Source organism: Chrysochloris asiatica, unplaced genomic scaffold, assembly GCF_000296735.1.
Source record: "Chrysochloris asiatica unplaced genomic scaffold, ChrAsi1.0 scaffold00042, whole genome shotgun sequence".
In the NCBI taxonomy this organism is placed as follows: Eukaryota; Metazoa; Chordata; class Mammalia; order Afrosoricida; family Chrysochloridae; genus Chrysochloris; species Chrysochloris asiatica.
In genome coordinates, this window is record NW_006408560.1 from 17,040,698 (window position 1) to 17,060,463 (window position 19,766).

The window sequence follows — 19,766 nt, forward strand, 5'->3', positions numbered from 1 at the left end:
GGGAGAAAGATGAGGCGTTCTGCTCCCGTAAAGATTTACAGCCTCGGAAACCCTGTGCAGGGTCGCTATGAGTCAGAACCGACTCCACGGCACTCAACAACAACAACAACAATCGATAATTACATTGAATGTCAATGGATTGAATTCACCAGTGTAGAGACAAAGAGTGGCAGAGTGGATAAAACAAGACCCTTCAATATGCTACCTGAAAGAGACACGCCTTACACACAAAGACAAAAACAGACTAAAAATTAAAGGATGGAAAAAATACACTAAGCTAACTGCAACAATAAACAAGCAGGAGTGCCAATACTATCTCCAATAATGTAAACTTTAAGACAAAAACCAGCATAAAAGACAAAGAAGGACACTACCTCATCATCAAAGGGTCAATTGAGCAAGACAACATAACCATAATAAATATCTATGTTCCCAATGAAACAGCACGAAGACACATGAAGCAAACCTTACTAGAATTGAAGAAAGAAATAGATAAATCTACAATTATAGTGGGATTTTTAATACACCACTTTCAAAAAGGGACAGAGCAACCAGAAAGAAACTCAACAAAGTTACAGAGGAACTAAACAACACAATCAACCAATTTGACCTCATAGATGTTTATAGAGCATTCAATTCCTAAACAGCACAATATACATTCTTCTCCAGTGCACATGGAACATTTTCCAGAATTGACCATGTGTTAGGTCACAAAGCAAGCCTCCATAAATTTACAAATATCAAAATTCTACAAAGCATCTTTTCAGACCACAATGCTATAAAACTAGAAATCAACAGTAAGAAGATCAAGGAAATAAAGTCAAATGCGTGGAAACTGAACAACATTCTGCAGAAAAGTGACTGGGTAAAAGAAGAAATAAAACATGAATTCACAAAGTTCCTAGAAACAAATGAGAATGAAAGCACAACATACCAAAATCTTTGGGACGTGGTGAAAGCAGTGCTGAGAGGACAATTTATTGCAATAAATATGCACATCCAAAAAGAGGAAAGAACCAAAATTAACACATTAACACAGCATCTCCAACAATTAGAAACAGACCAGCAGAGGGAACCTATAGTTACCAAAAGAAAAGAAATAATAAAGATAAGTACTGAAATAAATGAGATGCAAAACAGAAAAACTATAGAAAGAATCATCAGGACAAGAAGCTGGTTCTTTGAAAGGATTAATAAAATTGACAAACCATTGGCAACACTAACAATAGAAAAGAGGGAGAGGACACAAATAACTCGCATTAGAAAGCACATGGACGATGTCACAATGGAACCAAATGAAATCAATAGGATAATAACAGAATACTATGAAGAGTTGTACTCCAAAATGGGGTGGGGGGGGGGAGCAGCTATAAATGCAAGAAGTGACAGGCTTACAAGCTTTAAAGAGGCAGCCTAGTTGCAGATGGGGCTGGGGTAGGCAGAACCTCTACTGAATGATTTCCAATCTCTTGGGACTGGGCTGGCGAAAGGAAATGGGGATAAGACTCTTGTGGTCAATAGTGAATAACTGCCATCAGGACTGACTATGAGGGTCAGAAATGCAGAGGTAGACTTTTTTTTTTTTGCAAAAGGAGGAGAGTGAGTGATTTTGCAGCCCAGGAATGGAGGTCCCTGGGACCATCGAGTGAGAAGAGCAGAGAGTGTGACCCTACCCAGAGAGGCAGTGAAGCCAGGCATGGAGACAGAGATGATGATGTGGACAGATGGAGTGGCTGGGGACACGGGACTCAGGGAGGGAGAGGAACTGTTTGCTGACAACCAGGGAAGTGGACCTGTGGGGTGTATCCTTTAGTTATTTGATGATGCATGGAGGGGATTTTAATCATTGCAATGAAATGAAGTATGATAGGATGAATGTGAAGCGGAATGGGACAGAGATAAATAAGTATGTATGCACAACCTTGAAACAAGAGGGCTCTGGGATACAGGGATTGAGACATGGTTGGAATGGGGAAAGGAGGGGAAAGAATGTTAAGATGCTTGGCTGTCTTTTGAATCTTGGTTTCCCTTACATAACATTAAAAAATAGACACTTATTGGGAGAGAAAGTTATAGTCAGAAATATCACCATAGAAAGCATGTAAGTCCGTCTTCTGCCTATAACACCTTGGAATACCTAAAATGGGGCTACAACGTGCCCAGTGAAGGAGGCTTCCTACAGAGCCTCTGCATTACATAAGACCATAGGTGGAATCCTGAACAGCATCCAGAATCTTCAGAGGGGGAAAATTTCCACTTGAAAAGACAAGCAGACCAGCCTGGAGCAGCAAAAACAGAAGATAATTCTTGAAAGACCAACAGAAAAAATACAAAACAATATAGGCAGACCGACTGCTTACTACAAGAACAAGCAAGTGGCTCACCCAGGAGACATCAATGCAAGTGGCCAGGTCCTCTCAGGGCAAACCTCCTTCTAAGACTAAGACTCAATGGGACTACATGGTCTGATTGGTGACCACATTCATCACCAATAAGGGGAAGTGAAGGAAAAACAATGAAGCTGTGAGCTAAGCCCTACAATGTTCAATAGACTCCTGTGAATAAGGGTGGAGACCTGGTTGACCAGCAGTGTGGCAAGACCTGGGGACTCTTGGGCCCAGAGTCACTGATATAGCCACAGAGGACTAGAGTGGAGAGTAAAGCATCCAGCTGATAAGAAGAGAGGGCATATGCATAAGAACACCCACATTTACAGATAATATCCACTTGACCTGGCTTCAATGAGTGGATAATCAGAGTGCAATTAGAAGAAAGAAAAGGAAAAAAGAGTAATCTGATACAATTTTATGAACTTAACCTACACCTATGGATGTAGTAGCTTTAAAGAGGGAACAAATCTTCACAGTGAGGATCATTCCCACCCTCTCCATACACAGAGTAGACAGGGATGGGAAACTTGGAAAGTGGCTACCCAAAATGGGGCTGGGGGGCAGCCTACAGAGGCAAGAAGTGACTGGATAACAAGCTTTCAAGAGAGAGCCTAGATCAAGAGGGTGTGGAGCAAGGTAGAATCTCCATTGAGTAGTATCCAATCTGTCTAGGCAGAGTTGATAAAAGGAGATGGGGATAGGTCTCTTGTGATACAATAGTAAATAATTGTTATCAGGACTGATTGTGAGGAAATGTAAAGGTAGACTTTTTATAGCAAAAGGAGGGGGTTGATTAACTTTTCAGCCTAGGAGTGGAGGTCCCTGCAACCATCAAGGGAGAAAAGCAGAGAGCGGAACCCTACCCAGAGAAGCAGTGATGCCAAAGATGGAGGCAGAGACGATGACGTGGAGAGAGGGAGCGGCTTGGGACTTTAGACCCAGAGAGGGAGAGGGGCTGTGTGCTGATGACCAGGGGGCTGATTTGCAGAGTATACCCTTTGGTTGGTTGATGATGCATAGAGGGGATTGTAACCATGGCAAGGAAACAATATAAAATAGGATGAATATAAAACTAATGGTCTCACATGTAAACTATCACATAATTCACAATAAAACATTTAAAAACAAAACATTATGCTCTTTAGAAATAATGTTAACTGATGGTACATGAAGGGAATTATAATCATTGTAATGAAACAAAGTATATGATTTGTTGGAAAAAAACAAGAAAAAACACTTTAGAGGACTTGAGAAAAATAAGGAAGAAGTCAGAAAAGTGCTAAGGGAACCATCAAATAAGATAGATACAGCATTGGAAACAATTCAAAGCCTACAAAAAAACAGGTCCAAACGATTAATAATAGAATACCAGAAATGGACAATACACTGAAAGGGCAAAGGAGTAGAATTGAAAAGATGGAAGCCAGAACTAGTGACCTGGAAGACAAATCTCTCAATACTACTAAGATAGAAGAGCAAGCAGAAAAAAGGATTAAAATATCTGAAGAAAGTCCAAGATTCGTGTTGGACAACATGAAGAGGAATAACAAGAATTATCGTCATTCCAGAACAGGAAGAAGCACACAAATCCACATAGGAGATAGTTGAAGAGCTTCTGGAAGAAAAATTCCATAACATCCTGTAAAATGCAAAAATAAGCATTCAAGAAGCCCAATCAGCCCAAGGAAGGATAGCCCCCAAAAGAAAATCACCAACGCATATCGTAATCAAGCTCTTCAAAATCAAAGGAGAAAATCCAGAAAGCAACTAGGAAAAGAGAAGTGTTACATACACAGGCAAGAAAATCAGATTAAGCCCAGATCTCTCAGGAGAAACCATGCAACCAAGACGGCAATGGGGAGACATATATAAAACCCTGAAAGAAACAAAAACAAAAAAAAACTGCCAACCAAGAATCCTTTACCAGCAAAGCTGTCAATCGAATACAATGGTGTAATCAAAACATTCCAGGATAAACAGAAGCTAAGGGATTTTGCCAAAGCCAATCTTGCACTGTAAAACATCCTAAGGGAGTTCTACGGACTGAGAACCAACAAGAACAGACAACAACCAGAGATTGACATACGTAGCAGCACCACCCAGAACTCAGTCAACAAATGGAAGAGTTGAGAACTGAACAAAACTTTAAGAATGAATTCAGAGGATCTGAGAGATCTGTCTATGATCAAAACAATTACAGTGTAAAAGAAGGTAAACACATAGGAACAGAGATCCAGGTGGTGAGGTGGTCAGGTAGATTACAGGATAAAATAGAGTGTCTTAAATGGAGGGGAAAGTTAATAAAATATAAGATAACCTGAAAGAAAATTAATACTTTATAACATACCAAGAAAAGGAAAATCTAAGAAGAACATGGAAACATTAAAGTTATGAAAAAATAGACAAGGAAGAACACCCACAAAAAATGAACTCAGCACAGGAAGACATGCAGAACAAAGAAACCAGAAGCACCACAAAAAAAACAAACATAATGACAGCAATTAATCCATACCTATCGATAATTAAATTTAATGGAAAAGGATTACAAATGCACCAGTTAAGAGACAGAGAGTGGCAGAATGATTAAGAAAACAAGATCCAAGAATCTAAAAATTAACCCATCCACATACAACCCACTGATTTTCAACAAAGGGCCTAAGAATGTTGCATGGGGAGGAGATAGTCTCCAACAGATAGTGCTGGCAGAACTAGAAAGCGATATGCAAAAGAATGAGAGAAGACCTTTACCTCACACCATATACAAAACCAACTCAGCATGGATTAAAGACCTAAATGTGAATCACAGAATTATAAAGGCCATCAATGAAAAAACAGGGGCAAATTTGAAAGCTCTAATACAGAGCATACATAGACTACCAAACATTGTGAAAACTGCACAAGCAAAAGAAGACAAAATAGATGATTGTTGTTGTTGTTAGGTGTCATCGAGTCAATTCCAACCCATAGTGACCGTGTATAGGGTTTTCAAGGAGCAGCTGGTGAGCTTGAACCACCGACCTTGCAGTTCAAACAACTTTGCAGTTTGATGCATTAGCCCACAGCATGGATTGGGACATACTAAAAATTAAAAACTTATGTGCATCAAGAGATTTTACCAAAAGAGTTTTTAACTCTTTTACAGAACAAGAAAAAATCTTTTGCAATGACACATCAGACAAGGGACTAATTTCTAAAATCTGTAGGAAACTATAATACCTCTACAAGAAAAAGACAAATAACCCAATTAAAAATGGGAACAGGACATGAACAGTCACTTCACCAAGTGAGAGATTTGGGCAGCCAACAAACATGAAGAAATGTTCACGATCACTAGCCAGAGATACAAATCCAAACAACAATGAAATATCATCTCACACCAGCAATAACAGCAAAATTCAAAAAAGTAGAGGACAATAAATGCTGGCAAGGATGTGGAGAGACAGGGACCATCATACATTGCTGGTGGGATTGCAAAATGGTCCAACCACTTTGGAAAACAGTATGGTGCTTCCTCAGAAAGTTGGAATTAGAAATACCTTATGATTCAACAATCCATCTGCTTGGTATTTATCCACAAAAAATACTAGCCATATCACGAGTAGATACATGCACACCAATGTTCATAGCAGCACTATTCACAATAGCAAAAAGAAGGAGACAGCCTAAGTGCCCATCAATGGAAGAATGGATAAACAAACTTAGGTACATACACACAATGGAATAGTATACTACCTTGAAGAATAACAAAGAAGCCGCAAGCCACCTCATTAAAAAAAAAAAAAAAAAGAAAGACAACAAGAACCTTCAATATGCTGTCTGCAAGAGTGACACCTTATACACAAACACAAAAACAGACTAAAAGTCAAAGGATGGAAAATATATACCAAGCTAATTGCAATTAAAAACAAGCAGGAGTGGCAATACTAATCTCGGATAAAATAAAGTTTAAGGCAAAAAACAGCATAATAGATAAAGATGGATATTATCTCATGATTAAAAGGACCATTGAACAAGATGACATAACCATAATAAATATCTCTGCTTCCAATGAAAGAGCTCCAAAATATGTAAGCAAACTCTAATAGATTTGAAGGAAGAAATAGACAAATCAACAATAATAGAGGGAGATTTTAATATATCACTTTCGAAAATGTATAGAACAACCAGAAAGAAACTCGACAAAGACATACAGGAACTAAACAACACAATCAGCCAACTGGACCTCATAGATGTATACAGAGTGTTCAACCCAACAACAGCACAATACACATTCTTTTCCAGAGCACATGGAACATTCTCCAAAGTAGACCATGTGGTAGGCCACAAAACAAGCGTCCATAAATTTACAAACACCAAAATACTACTAGCCAACCTTGTGGCTAGTAGTCTAATGGGTATCCTATCTTATGAGACCACAATGCTATCAAATTAGAAATCAACAATAGGAAGACCAAGGAAATAAAGTCAAATACATGGAAACTAACAATTCTCCCGATGGCTAGATGGGTAACTCAGTGTCCTGCTACAGGTTTATCTCCTTATTTCCCCCCTGAGTAAGCTGGTTAAAGGAGCTCTGGTAGCGTAGAGATTACGAATCGGGTTGTGAACCTCATGAACAGCAGTTTGAAACTACCAGCTGTTCCGCAGGAGAAAGATGAGGCTTTCTGCTCCCGTAAAGATTTACAGCCTCAGAAACCCTGTACAGGGTCGCTATGAGTCAGAACCGACTCAACGGCACATAACAACAACAACAAAAAGCTGGTTAAATATTCCCATGCTTTTTTATGACCTCTGTCTGGAGTCTCTGCATTAACCCATCCCTCATACATTCTGCCCCTTCTGACTTCAAAAACTCCACTTTTCTTTCCTCACCAGGTGAAAAGACCACATCCACAGGGTCACTACGAGAGAATCCTCTGGTTTCGCATTGGTACTTTCCAGCTTTTCCTGCTGGGATCATTACAGATTTTATCTTCAACAAATTCCCCTCATAATACCAAGCTATGTTTCCCAAAGCTGGGGAGTGGTCTTCTTTGCATGTAAGAGTCACTCTGTCTCCTGTGAAGTTCGGAGACCATGAAGGTTGGCGGAGAACCACAGCTTTTGAAACTGCTCCTAAACAGGATAGAAAGATGGAGGCAGGTGAACGTGAATAGGGATGGGTGGGTACAGAACAAAGAAGGGTCCAATCCTGAAGCTGGGAGTCTGCCTGGACTGCTTCCAAACTGAGTAAGCCAACTGGGGAAAATGTTGTTTTTGTTGTTAAATGCCATCAAGTCAGTTATGGCTCACAGTGACCCTGTACAGGACATCTGATAAGTGACTGGTGTGCTTGAACTGCCAACTTTCTGGCTAGTAGTCTAATGGGTATTCTATAGACCCACACCAGAAATTCCTGGGATAAATCTGTACATCCTCCTCCTATGCCTTGTCTGAAGGTGGTTGTCATAGAAATAGGTCTCAGATCCCTAATAAGAGCTCAGAAAAGCCCAAGAGATGTGATTTTTAGTTGGGCAAATATGCGAGGGCCTTACGAGGTGGACTAATTCTGAAATGCTCTTGTCCAGTACATTCATATCTAGATAAAGGTGAACCTGAGATGTACATACTCCAGAAGCATTTCTAGACTCCAGAATACAACTTCCTACTTGACTGTTTACATTTAATTTTTTTTTTTTTTTTTTTTTTTACTTTTATGACTTTCAAACCTTGCTTACTTGAAGATTCCTTGGGGAAGGCAACTCCTCTCTACTTTCCATTTAGGTTGCACATGATTAATAATTGAGAGATATAATTAATTTGGAGTCTTGATGTGGCGCTGTAGGATAAGCACTGAACTGCAAGGCCTGTTTGAACCACATGGTTAGCATTTCAATCACAAGCCTTTCCTTGGAGACCCTATACATGGTCACTATGTATGATTCGGAGTGAACTCAAAGGCACTTAACAACAACAACAATAATTAATTTGAATGAAGGGGCCTGTGCTGGTTATGAAATTGTCTGGTTTACAGAATTGCAACTGGCTGGTGGGCCTGGATACTGAGACATTAATTACAGTAGTAGAACTCCTTTGTAATGTGGGTAAGGATTTGACTGTAACATTTTCCTTTGAGAGTGGGAGAAATTTCTACATCCTTTGAGAGCAGCAACTACCCTGGATTTAGATAGGGCAGCGCCTCAGGGTATAAGGGAGGTTAGCTCCGAAATTTTCTAAATCTCTGTAATCTGCCTCTGCACTTTCCTCTGCAAATGTTTTATTCCTCCCTACACTGGGACATCCCAGAAATGGAAGCTGGAGATGTTGGTACATCCAATCAGTCCTTATCTCAGGGGACAAGGGATACTAGCTGAAGTGACTAAACCTAGAGACCATGAGGAACAGAAAGAAAGTGAAACTCACCAGATTGTGCATCTCTGGAAGCTGCAAGGAAATCAAGACTGGAAGATTAACACAAAGCAAAGGTTCTCAAATGTTTACAGTTAGAAACTCTGAGATACTTTCCAGCTACACAGCCACAACTACTTCTTTAGTTTTTCTTTCCTATTCTTTCACTCTCATTCCACAAGACCCATGCCCCTGCAAGCAAAATTAATTAAAACCTTTAATTAAAAAAAAAAAAACCTCTGTATGCTTTTTCCCCCCACAATGTGTATCAAAATTTGTAGTTATTTTTTAAAACCTAAGCATACAATAGCTTGTGTATATAACCCTAGCTCATCTCTTTGCTATTCCATTCTTAGTAGCTTTATACTTGATCCCAGCCCCCACCCCCAGCCTGAAAAGAGTGGGGCAGAATCAGAAAATTGCTAGAAGTAGTTTTTCTGTTTTCCTGGTCATTGTTATATATTTTTAAGCCTTTGGTTAAATTTTTATTATAATCATAAGAAGGGGGCCTCGTTTTTCAGTAGACTTCTCTCTTCATCTAAATTTTGCAGTTTACTCTCAATCTGAACAATTTAGTTTGAAGCTGGAACAGAGAGAGGGATGTAGAGTTGTGGTCTGGCAGAAAGAAAAATTTAAGTCTGCTATTAGACTAAGAAAGAAATGGGTGAGAAATAAAGGGCAACACATTTAGTTTGCCCTGGTGGATGTATCTGGAACTTTTTGGATTTTCCTGCATTGCTCATTTCCCATCTCTTGCTACCTGTCTCTGATACTCTTGAGTAGAAGCAAATAAAGCTCCTCAACTTTTGCCCTGGCACCCCTAAAATGTTGAGGCTACTGTTCCTGTCCAGCCCGTCTACTCACCCAGAATCAGCAGCAGCAGCAGCCAAAGAAACATGGAGACCAGGACTGGTTGAGAAAGCAGAGAGTCTGTCTCACCAAATACCAAGCATATTTTGCATCCAAGGAGGATGACTGGAGGCTGCTGCTCATGTAAGAGAAATATGAATTAGTAAAAGGGAAGTAGCAGAACTCAGTTTCATATCCTGACTTGGGTTCTGAAAGTGTGACCGCCTTCTGAAAAGTTGGTCATATTTCAATCTTGGCAGCAGTGAATCTTTAGCTATTGGGAGCCACCTTTTCACAGGACAGGTCTCCCAGGAGAAATGTCTTCAGCATTGTCCCTGGGTTCTCTGACAATGACAACCTATGAATTTGCTAGGATTTTAATAACTTTTTTTTTCATATTTAAAATGGACAACGCTTTCATTAACCAAACACAGACGGTCTTTAGAGCCTCATGAGGCTCCTAATATGGACTTGCTTAAGTGTGATGATCTGCTATTATTCTAGGGTGAAAATCACACAAAGTCAAGGTGTCAGAGCAGAGACAAAAGTCTTTTTAACCTTAATTATAGGTTTACATGATGCTGCTGAAAAGGAAAAAAAAAAAAAAATTTACAGATTAGCAAAAAAAGCTGTCCCTAAATCCCGTTCAGATCGACACAAGTGTTCAAATAAGAACCCCTGTTTTTAAACCAGAGCCTTCCATTGTGGCCTTCCCTGATCTTGCATTCAGAGTCCCCACATCATTGTCTCCTAGTTTTGACCTCTGTATGGTTTTTTCCCCCACAACATTTATTAAAATTTGTAGTTATTTTCTTTATTTCTTTGCTTGCTTCCCCCCCCCCCCCGATTTCTAACCCCTCTACTAACATAGAAGGATCCATGTTTGCCTTATTCACTGTTATATCTCCTATTCCTCTCCCTATTCTTTTGTCAGGTGGTGGCGGTTGGTATGTGCTGTGGAGTCAGTTCCGACTTATAGCCACTCTGTATAGGGTTTCTAAGGCTCTAAAGCTTTACAGGAGCAGAAAGTCTCATGTTTCTCCTGTGGAACGGCTGGTAGTTTTGAACTGCTGATCTTGAGGTTATCAGCCCAACTTGTTAATAACCACTACGCTACCAGAGCTCCTTTTTCTCAAGGTTGTTGTTGTTGTGAAGTGCCATCGAGTTGGTTCTGACCCATAGCGACCCTGAATAGGGTTTCCAAGGAGCAGCTGGTGAGCTTGAACTGCCGACCTTGCAGTTCAAACAGATTTGCAGTCCAGCACATTAACCCACAGCGCCATACCAGGACCCCAATAAATATTTTTGAGGGAACATTGGATGGACGATGGACTGTGAGGAACTTTGGACCAGTGTTTCTCAACATTTTTTTCATTATCGTCCTCTAAAGAGCTTCTTCTCTTTTTTTTTTTTTTAGGATCCAGGACTGAGCTGTAAGATAAGCACCAGACTGCTAATTGCTGGGTTGGCTTTTCAAACCCACCAGCAACTCTGCAGGGAGAAAAATGAGGCTTTCTGTTCACATAAATATTTTCAGCTTTGGAAACCCAATACAGGGTTTCTATGAGTCAGAATCAATTCGATGGCAGTGGAAGGAACTTTCAAGACATTTTTTTCTAGTCATCTCCCTTCTTTATTAAATTTAAATACCACACATATAATGTATACCTCTGTGTGTGCTTCATGTATGTCTATGCTCTATACATAAAAAGAACATAAAAAGAGGTGAAAGTTTTTTCACCTCCCTAAGAGTCATTTTTTGCTTCTTTCAGTGTGATATCACCTGTGTTTGAAGAGACAGCCTTTTCTCAGCAATCTCAGAATAGGAAGCCATAATCATTGAAAGACACCTTTGAAATGAAAGCCTCATTACTGCTACCATTTGTTTCTGGTGGTGGAAAGAGATGCTCTTTGGGTTGTATTGTCCATCTGGTATTGTCTATTGACTTTTCACCCTTGAACTCTCCTCTATAAGGCAGAAACTAGGTCATGTACAGTTTACATTCCCAGAATTTGGCACAGTGTTATCTAGCATAAGATTACCGTATAAAATGCAAGGTTAAATTTGGATTTCAGGTAAACAACCAGTATATTCTTTGAAATATTTGGGATACACTTAGACTACAAAGTATCCATTGTGTATATGAAATTCAACTTTAACTGGACAAACTTTAACTGAACTCTGTTCCTCTTTCTACTCCAACTTAATTCATTCCACCCAGTGAGGTGAAGTGACTTACCTGATTGGTCAATTTAGGCAGAATAAATTAAGCATGGTTAACTCAGTTCCAAGGAGCCCTGATGGTAATGTGGGTTAACTGTTGGGCTATTAACCACAAGGTGAGCAGTTCAAACTCACTAGCCTCCCCCTGGGAGAAGGATGAGTCTACCTGCTCTCATAAAGATTAATGGTCTCGGAAACCCTAAAGAGCAATCCGACTCAATGGCACTTAACAACAACAACAATGTTGTTATATGAATTGGAATAAACTAGGTAGTGGCTTTTTGGTTTTTTTTTGATAACTCAGTTCTAGACTTTACCACTTGAATACAAGCCTACTGCTAGAGGGGTCAATGAAAGGGCACTGACCTTCCCTTGCACTTGGGAGGGAAGGGAGGAGGAAGAGGGGGCAAGGGTATGCTTACAGTTTTTAAAGCAAATTCTTAGAGATGCAAAGAGTTGTTACATGAATTTGGAATGAAGAGAAATATAAACAAGAAACAAATATACAACAAGCCATATATTCACAAGGAAAAACTTTTGATAAAATCAGGACCTGTAGCTTTCAATGTGGAGGGCATTTTGACTATGAACTTAGAGGTTCATGTTGTTTTTTGTGCTGCCAAGTTGGTTCCAACTCATAGTAATCCTGTATAGGTTTTCTGAGGCTGTAAATATTTGAGGAAACAGAAAGCCTCATCTTATTCCTGTAAAAGAGGTTCAGAGCGGATGTTTAAATTTAACTACTGAGTCCAGGTAAGAAGCCTGCAGTTTTAGGATCATGGTTTTGCAACTCTGGTAGATGACATCAGCTTGTTCACAGACTAGTGGTTGTTTCTATAGAGGATAGACCATATCTTTGAGTGGTGATAAGCAAAAGGCACCATAACTTCATCAGGGGCCTCAGAATGTAGTGAAGTTAGTTTTAAGAGAGACAGAAAAGACAAAGGTTTAACTGTGAGCAGAAGGCAAATGGGTGACCCTAAAGGTTGCCTAACAACATATCTTAGGAACTGTGAGGGGGACTCAACAAAAGTTGAGGATGGCCTTAGTAGGTTTTTGTAGGGAGTCATGTCTGAAGCAAACAACCTTTTCTTAGGGAAAATGGAAATCCTTACAGCTGTTTTCTTTAAGGTGACTAGAATAATATTTTTCAATCTTTTTGGCTGTACGGTTCCTTGTATGCTATGTTGTTGTTGTTACGTGCGGTTGAATCAGAACCAACTCACAGCCACCCTGTATACGGTTTCCAAGGAGTGTCTGGTGAGCTTGAACCACTGACCGTGTGGTTCAAAATGACCTTGCAGTCCAGCACATTAATCCACAGCACCACACCAGGACTCCTCATATGCTACAGAGTACCAATTAGGATCTAGCTTCAAATTTTGTTGTTATACTCAGGTGGTGGTGGTTATGTGCCATGGAGTCGGTTCCAACTCATAGCGGCCCTGTATAGGGTTTCCAAGGCTGTAAATCTTTAAAGGAGCAGAAAGCCTCATCTTTCTCCCATGGAACAGCTGGTAGTTTTGAACTGCTGACCTTGTGGTTCGCAGCCCGATTCGTAACCACTACGCTACCAGAGCTCCTTCATACCCAGGTAGGATTCCTCTATTGTTAAGTGCCTTGGGTCAGTTCTGATTCATAGTGACCCGGTACAAGGTTGATGAGGCGCAGCTGGTGGATTTGAAGTGTCAACCTTTTGGTTAGCAGTCTAATGCTTATCCTACAACACCACACCAGCCCTCTAATATCCCTCTACTGCTGGCGTTGTTAAGTACCATTGAGTTGGTTGAGACTCAGAGAGACCCTGTATAGGATTTCCAAGGAGGGGCTAATGGGTTGAAACCACTAACCTTGTGATTAGCAGTCTAGTGCTTATTTTACAGTGCCACATCAGGAGTCCGTTATTAGTCACGTCAGACTCCACCCTGCATACATGCCAAGGAAAAAAATGGAAGGATAAATCCTAAATTCACGTGGTTGTCTCTAGGCTCAAGAGTGGAAATATTTAAAGAATTGATGGGTGAGTTTCAGTATGCTATACTTATTAGAGTCCTAGTGTAGTGCTGTGGGTTAATAAGCTGGACTGCAAAGTCAGTTTGAATACAAGGTCAGTTGTTCAAGCTCACCAGTCGCTCCTCGGAAACCCTATACAGGGTCGCTATGTGTTGGAACCGACTCGACAGCACTTAACAACAACAACAACATACTTGTTATGCATTGGCATACAGATGCTGCCTGTATCCTATATACATGGTTGTGGTGGTGTGCTGCGATTCGTCGCGACCCTGTACAGGGTTTCTGAGGCTATAAATCTTTACAGGAGCAGAAAGCCTCGTCTTTCTCCCTTGGAACAGCTGGTAGTTTCCAACTGCTGACTGTGATATCAGCAGCCTGACTCATAACCACTATGCTTCCAGAACTCCTTATCCTATGTACATATAGCCAATCAATCTATGGAATTCAAATTGGGAGAAAAATCTGGTTCTTGAAATGTACATTTCGGAAGGATAGATTCTCATTAAGCGCTTTGGGGCACAAGCTACAGAAATACCCACAACAGTATCATCTCATGAATCTGTTGAAATTTATTTTACAACTGAAAGAAATATAATGACAAGGTGAAATATTTCAGAGAAGGCAATCTTCTCAGGTCAAAACAAGTCCATAAAAACCAACAGTCCATCTGCTTGCTCAAACATGTTCCTTAAAACAACCTTCATAATTGAGCAGTAGTTGTAGGAAGCATCAAAGTCAAAGGGAAGTGAAAAGATGGAGATTTGAATATATACCATGAGAAAGAAAGGTACATAAATGGCTTTCACCCAACTCCAAAATAGTAACTGCTTAGTATCAAAATTGATTTTGTGCTGAGAGGTTTCTCACAATTAAGTTTGATTTCAAATGTTCTGGATTAGCTGTCATCAACTGACTGAGGGCTGAATTTAACAAAATAATCTAGGATTGTACCTCTGCTATGGCCTATGGAGAGTTAGATATGGGTCCTAAGAATAGAAGATTGCTTGGATAACTATGTAGGATAGGGTTGTGATTGGCTTTTTTATTTTAGTTAATGGATCTGTGATCACTTAATCTGCCCTATTAAGTCTTTGAACTTTCTAAGAGTCTGACTCATGAATGTCTAGACACTGAGTGAATATACTCTCTGCACTTCTAAGATCCTGGGGGGGGGGGGGAGAGAATGATTCAGCTCCACTATGAGACAGTCCAACAGCACTATGAAAATGACTCCAACTCGATCCATATATTGAGAAACTTCTCTCAGCTGAGATTAAGCAGAATAAGAAATCTGAGGAAAAGTGTCACTCACAAGAATTTGATATCAGACTTTAATTTTTTTAAACATTCTAACATGTGTAGTACAGTGAATTACTTCATATGACTCCCACCAAACAACTTTTTCTCCCTGATGCATCTGGGTAAGAGAATATGCTGGTAGGATTATATAATTCAATCATGAGTGATTGTTTACAGGGTTAATTGTGATTATGAAAGCTTGAAGCTTTAACATGGGGTATAAAAGGAGCCGTAGCAGCAGAACCAAGAGCCAAATCATGACACAGACTGACGGGCTTCCTTACCCATAGGGTGAGAAAGCTGAGTGTCTTTGGGCAGGAAGTTTACTTGTAAAGTGGGCAGCTGGGGTTGCTGACCCATGGAGCTTGAGTCAAGCACCTTTGAACTGATGTTTGGAGCAGAGTGAAGTCTCCTTTAGACATTTATTAGCAGCATTAAAGGAACTTAGTAACACTATCTGAACAGGGGCTGAGGGCCAGAGAGAGTTGTGCCTCTAGGCACGGCTGAGAAAAAAGCAGCCCTAACTAAATAATTGTTTCCTGTACACTTCTGACCCCAATTTGTAACCAGTTAACTTTCTTAATAAACCCCATAATCTTGAGTATGATCTAGAGTTCTGTGTGGCCATTGCAGTGAATTATGAAACCTTGCTGAGAAGTTAAGAATGCTGTGGGAGAGATGGTTGGTGTCAGAACTGATAAGAAGATTGGAAGGTGGAAGGATGTTTATGAAGCTGCTCTTCCAGGACAAATGTGCTCTTAGCCTTATAGGAATTGACCTTGGGCTGATAGGGTTTGATTCTCCTTCCTCCAGGTGAAGTAAGAGTAGATCAGTTGCTGCCTCCAAACCCTTTTATTTACAGCGTGTCTGGAATCTTTCCTACAAGAACTTTAGCTTCTTCCTCGAAATACTAAAAAGAAAAGGTCACGTATTAAAATTTTGTTTTTACAATACAATATTGTATTGTATTTTTTTTATTGGAGGAGATTATTAGTTGCTTAATCTTATTACAGACCTCTGAGCTGTTTATTAGATTTAATTTGGGCTGGGAAATGTAATCAGTAGCAAAATTTCAGTCTTAGATGTTAAATGACATTGGTGTTTTTTAATTAGCATATTTGTATCATGTGTTTTTGAGTCTTCTGGGGAAATTCTGTACTGTCTGCTTCACTGGTCATCCCATGAGGATACCCACAAAAGCAAATTTGTCCTGGAAGAATAGTTTCTTAAACATCAATGATAACTTCTGAGAACTTTGATGGATACTAACATGAATTCAAAGATAAATGATATAAGATTTCTAAAAATCTGCAAGGAAGTATACAAACTTTTATAATAAAGTCAAAGACGTGTGATAAAAGGAGTATACGCAAACTGCTATGTAAAAAAACCAAATATAAAACAAGTACAATCAGACTTTTCCTCATGTCTCCTTCACATTGATGGATGCCCTCAGTCTCTACCCAGGTGCTCAAGCCAGAACCTGGAAATCATCTTTTATTCTCTTCTCTCACTTCCCTACTCAACTTTACTGCTACCTGATAAAGTTGCTCTTGGCTCCTTCCACTTTCTTCTTCAATTTTATGAACCTAGTCCAATCTTTTCACTACCAATATTTTCTTTTTTAAGACATTTTTGAAATGCAGTATAGATATAATATTGTTGTTGTTGCTGTTACGTGCCTTCAAGTCACCTCCAACTCATAGTGACCCTATATAGGGCTTCCAAGAAGTGACTGGTTAATTCAAACCACTGAACATGTGATTCAAACTGGCCTTGAGGTCTAGTGCTTATCCTACAGTGCCACACCAGGACTCCAAAAATAGTGCATTAAAAAATGCCTAGTTTAACAAGTTATTGTAAGACAATCACCACCCGGACCAGAAAATAGGATACTGCCATGACCCCAGAGACCTCTTCTGTGTCCTTTAATCATCATAACTCCCCTATATCCTAAATTTTTACTTTGATAGTAAATATACCTTTACTTTGTTTTATAATTTAAATTTTCTTTGCCACTGGTGTTAACTGCCTGGTCCTGGGAGATCCCAAGTGGCCCCATGAAGAATGCAATGAATTGCTGCATGGTTCTGGGGTATCCCCAGGTTTGGTTGCAAATTGGACCATTTGTAATACATTGGGTTTTCATTGATTGAATTTTGGAAGTAGATCAGCAGGCTTTTCTTCCTAGTAATCTTAGTCTGGAAGCTTCACTTACATCTGTTCAGCATCAGAGTAACATGCAAGTCTCCACTGACAGAAAGGTATAACAGTACATGCTATGCATGGGCCAGGAATAGAACTCAGTTCTACAGCATGGAAGGTGAATCCTACCACTGAACTACAAATGTCCTCAATTTACTGTCCTTTGTGACATGGTAGGATCAACACTGCACTGAGAACCACAAGGTCGGCAGTTCAAACCCAGCAGCTGCTCCTCAGAAACCTTATACAGGGTCACTATGAGTCGGAACAAATCCAACGGCATTTCACAACAACACAATAACAACCCCTTTCTAAATAATGTTGTTTGGTTTTGCCTGTTTTTTGGGGGGGTTATATTGATTTAATTGGACTTCTGTTATGACGCTGTAGGATCAGCACAGGACTGCGCACCACAAAGTCAACAGTTCAAACTTACCAGCTACTCCTTGGAAACCTTACATAGAGTCACTGTGAGTCAGAACTGACTCTATATCACTTAACAGCAATAATTGCTTTAATAAAACTGTTATAGGTGTTCTGTGTGTGTCACGCTTCTTTCACTCAACATTGTAAGATTCTTTCATGCATTTATTGTAGGTTATTAAGTTTTTGTTGGATAATATTCTGTTGTATGAATATATCAATTTAATGTATTCTTTCTACCATTTTTGACCATTTGAGTAGTTTAAAATTTATTATGTTATTATGAATATACATAAAATATAGACCTACGAATTGGATTGTTCAGCCCAAAGCATACACAAATGCTAAAAAGTTTTCCAGTGTGGTTGCACCAATTTGCATTTATCCCAGTTCTTACTGCTCCCCTTAAATTTAGATGTTTTGGTTGATATGTAGTGGTATGTCATTATAATGTTAATTTGTATTGCTCTTATTGTTAATGAGATCATATTTTAGGTTCAATGTCTTCCTGATTTTTTTTTTTTATGAAATATCTTTTAAAGTATTTTGCTCAATTTTCTATTGTGTTGTCTGTTTTTTATTTATGGATCTGTAGTTCTTTATGATCTGTAGTTCCATATACAAATTCTTTGTTGGATTTATATAGTGCAAATATCTTCTTTCACTCTACAGTTTGCTTTTGTACTCTATTATGTCTTTAGATGAACACTAGTTCCTACTCATAGTGATCCTGTATAGGATTTCTGAGGGACTAATGGTGAATTTGAACCACCGACCTTACAATTCAAACCAATCTTGCAGTCCATTGCATGGTGTGCAGACTCATGGTGTGGCACTGCTGATTAATTTGACAACTTAGTTATTGTTAAATCCTGACTCAATGGCACTTAACAACAACCAAGTTGTCAAAGTAAGGGCCCATATATGAATGGATATATCTCTAGATTCTCTATATGATTTCATTGGTTTATTTGTCTATCCTTGCTCCAATACACACTTTTCTAATTGTTATATCTGGTGAATCTTACCTCTTTGTTTTGTTTTTGTTGCAAAGGTCATGCTATTCTTTGCCCTTTACATGTATGTGTATATCAGTTTAAAATCAATTTAAGCTCAATGGAAAAACCAAATGAACAATAATTAAAATTTGTTAGGATTAAGATTGAGATTTCACTTTATCAGTAGATTAATTTTGGGAAAATTTAGAGTACTGTTACTAGATCTTCTAACTAATGAATATTGTATATTACTCCATGTTTAGATTTTCTTGAATTTTATCTAATTGTTTTATAGTGACCTTTGTTAGAGGTCTTGAACATGTTTTGTTAGCGTTATTCTTAGATACTTTTTTTTTTGTCTATTGAAAATTATATGTATTTTTTTTACATATAATTGTCTTTTTGTTGATGATGTACAGTCACTGATTTAAAAAGTTTTTTAATCCAGAAATCTTTCTTCAATCTTATATTAAAATCAATAATTTATTACATATTTTTAATTTTCTTCATATTCAATTGCATCATTAGTAAATCATAACAGTTATTTTGTCTTCTATGTAACCCATATGTTTTTAATTTCTTTTTCTTGTTCTTCTGCAATGAAAATCATAAAGGACTTCAAAAAGTTCATTGAAAATGGAATTAAAAGACAAAAATAAAAGTTATAAATTTTATTTCTCTATGTAAGTTACATCAAGTTTAAGATACTTTTGTAATAAGTGGTAATAACCCATTTAGGCCAGCTATAAAGAACTGAGGCTCCTGGGAGTCTTTTTTTATATTATTACCTGAAGAAAAATGTATGCCCTTTCATTTTTTTTTCTATTTTTTTTTTGTGTGTGTGTGTGTGAATTAAGTGAAAGTTTACAAGGCAGATCATCAGTTTTACATTCACCAAATCATATACTTTGTTTCATTACAATGATTATAATCCCCTCCATGTACCATCAGTTAACAGTATTTCTCTCTATTCAT

General features: G+C 38.8%; 1 protein-coding gene across 1 annotated transcript in view; it reads right to left on the reverse strand.

Moving 5' to 3' along the window:
• The window catches only part of FCRL3 (Fc receptor-like 3), a 173,032-nt gene that overhangs the window by 124,282 nt on the left and 28,984 nt on the right, over positions 1-19,766 (reverse strand). The window contains 1 exon segment of the mRNA XM_006878204.1: positions 7,263-7,505. Coding sequence (XP_006878266.1) covers positions 7,263-7,505 — 243 coding nt within the window.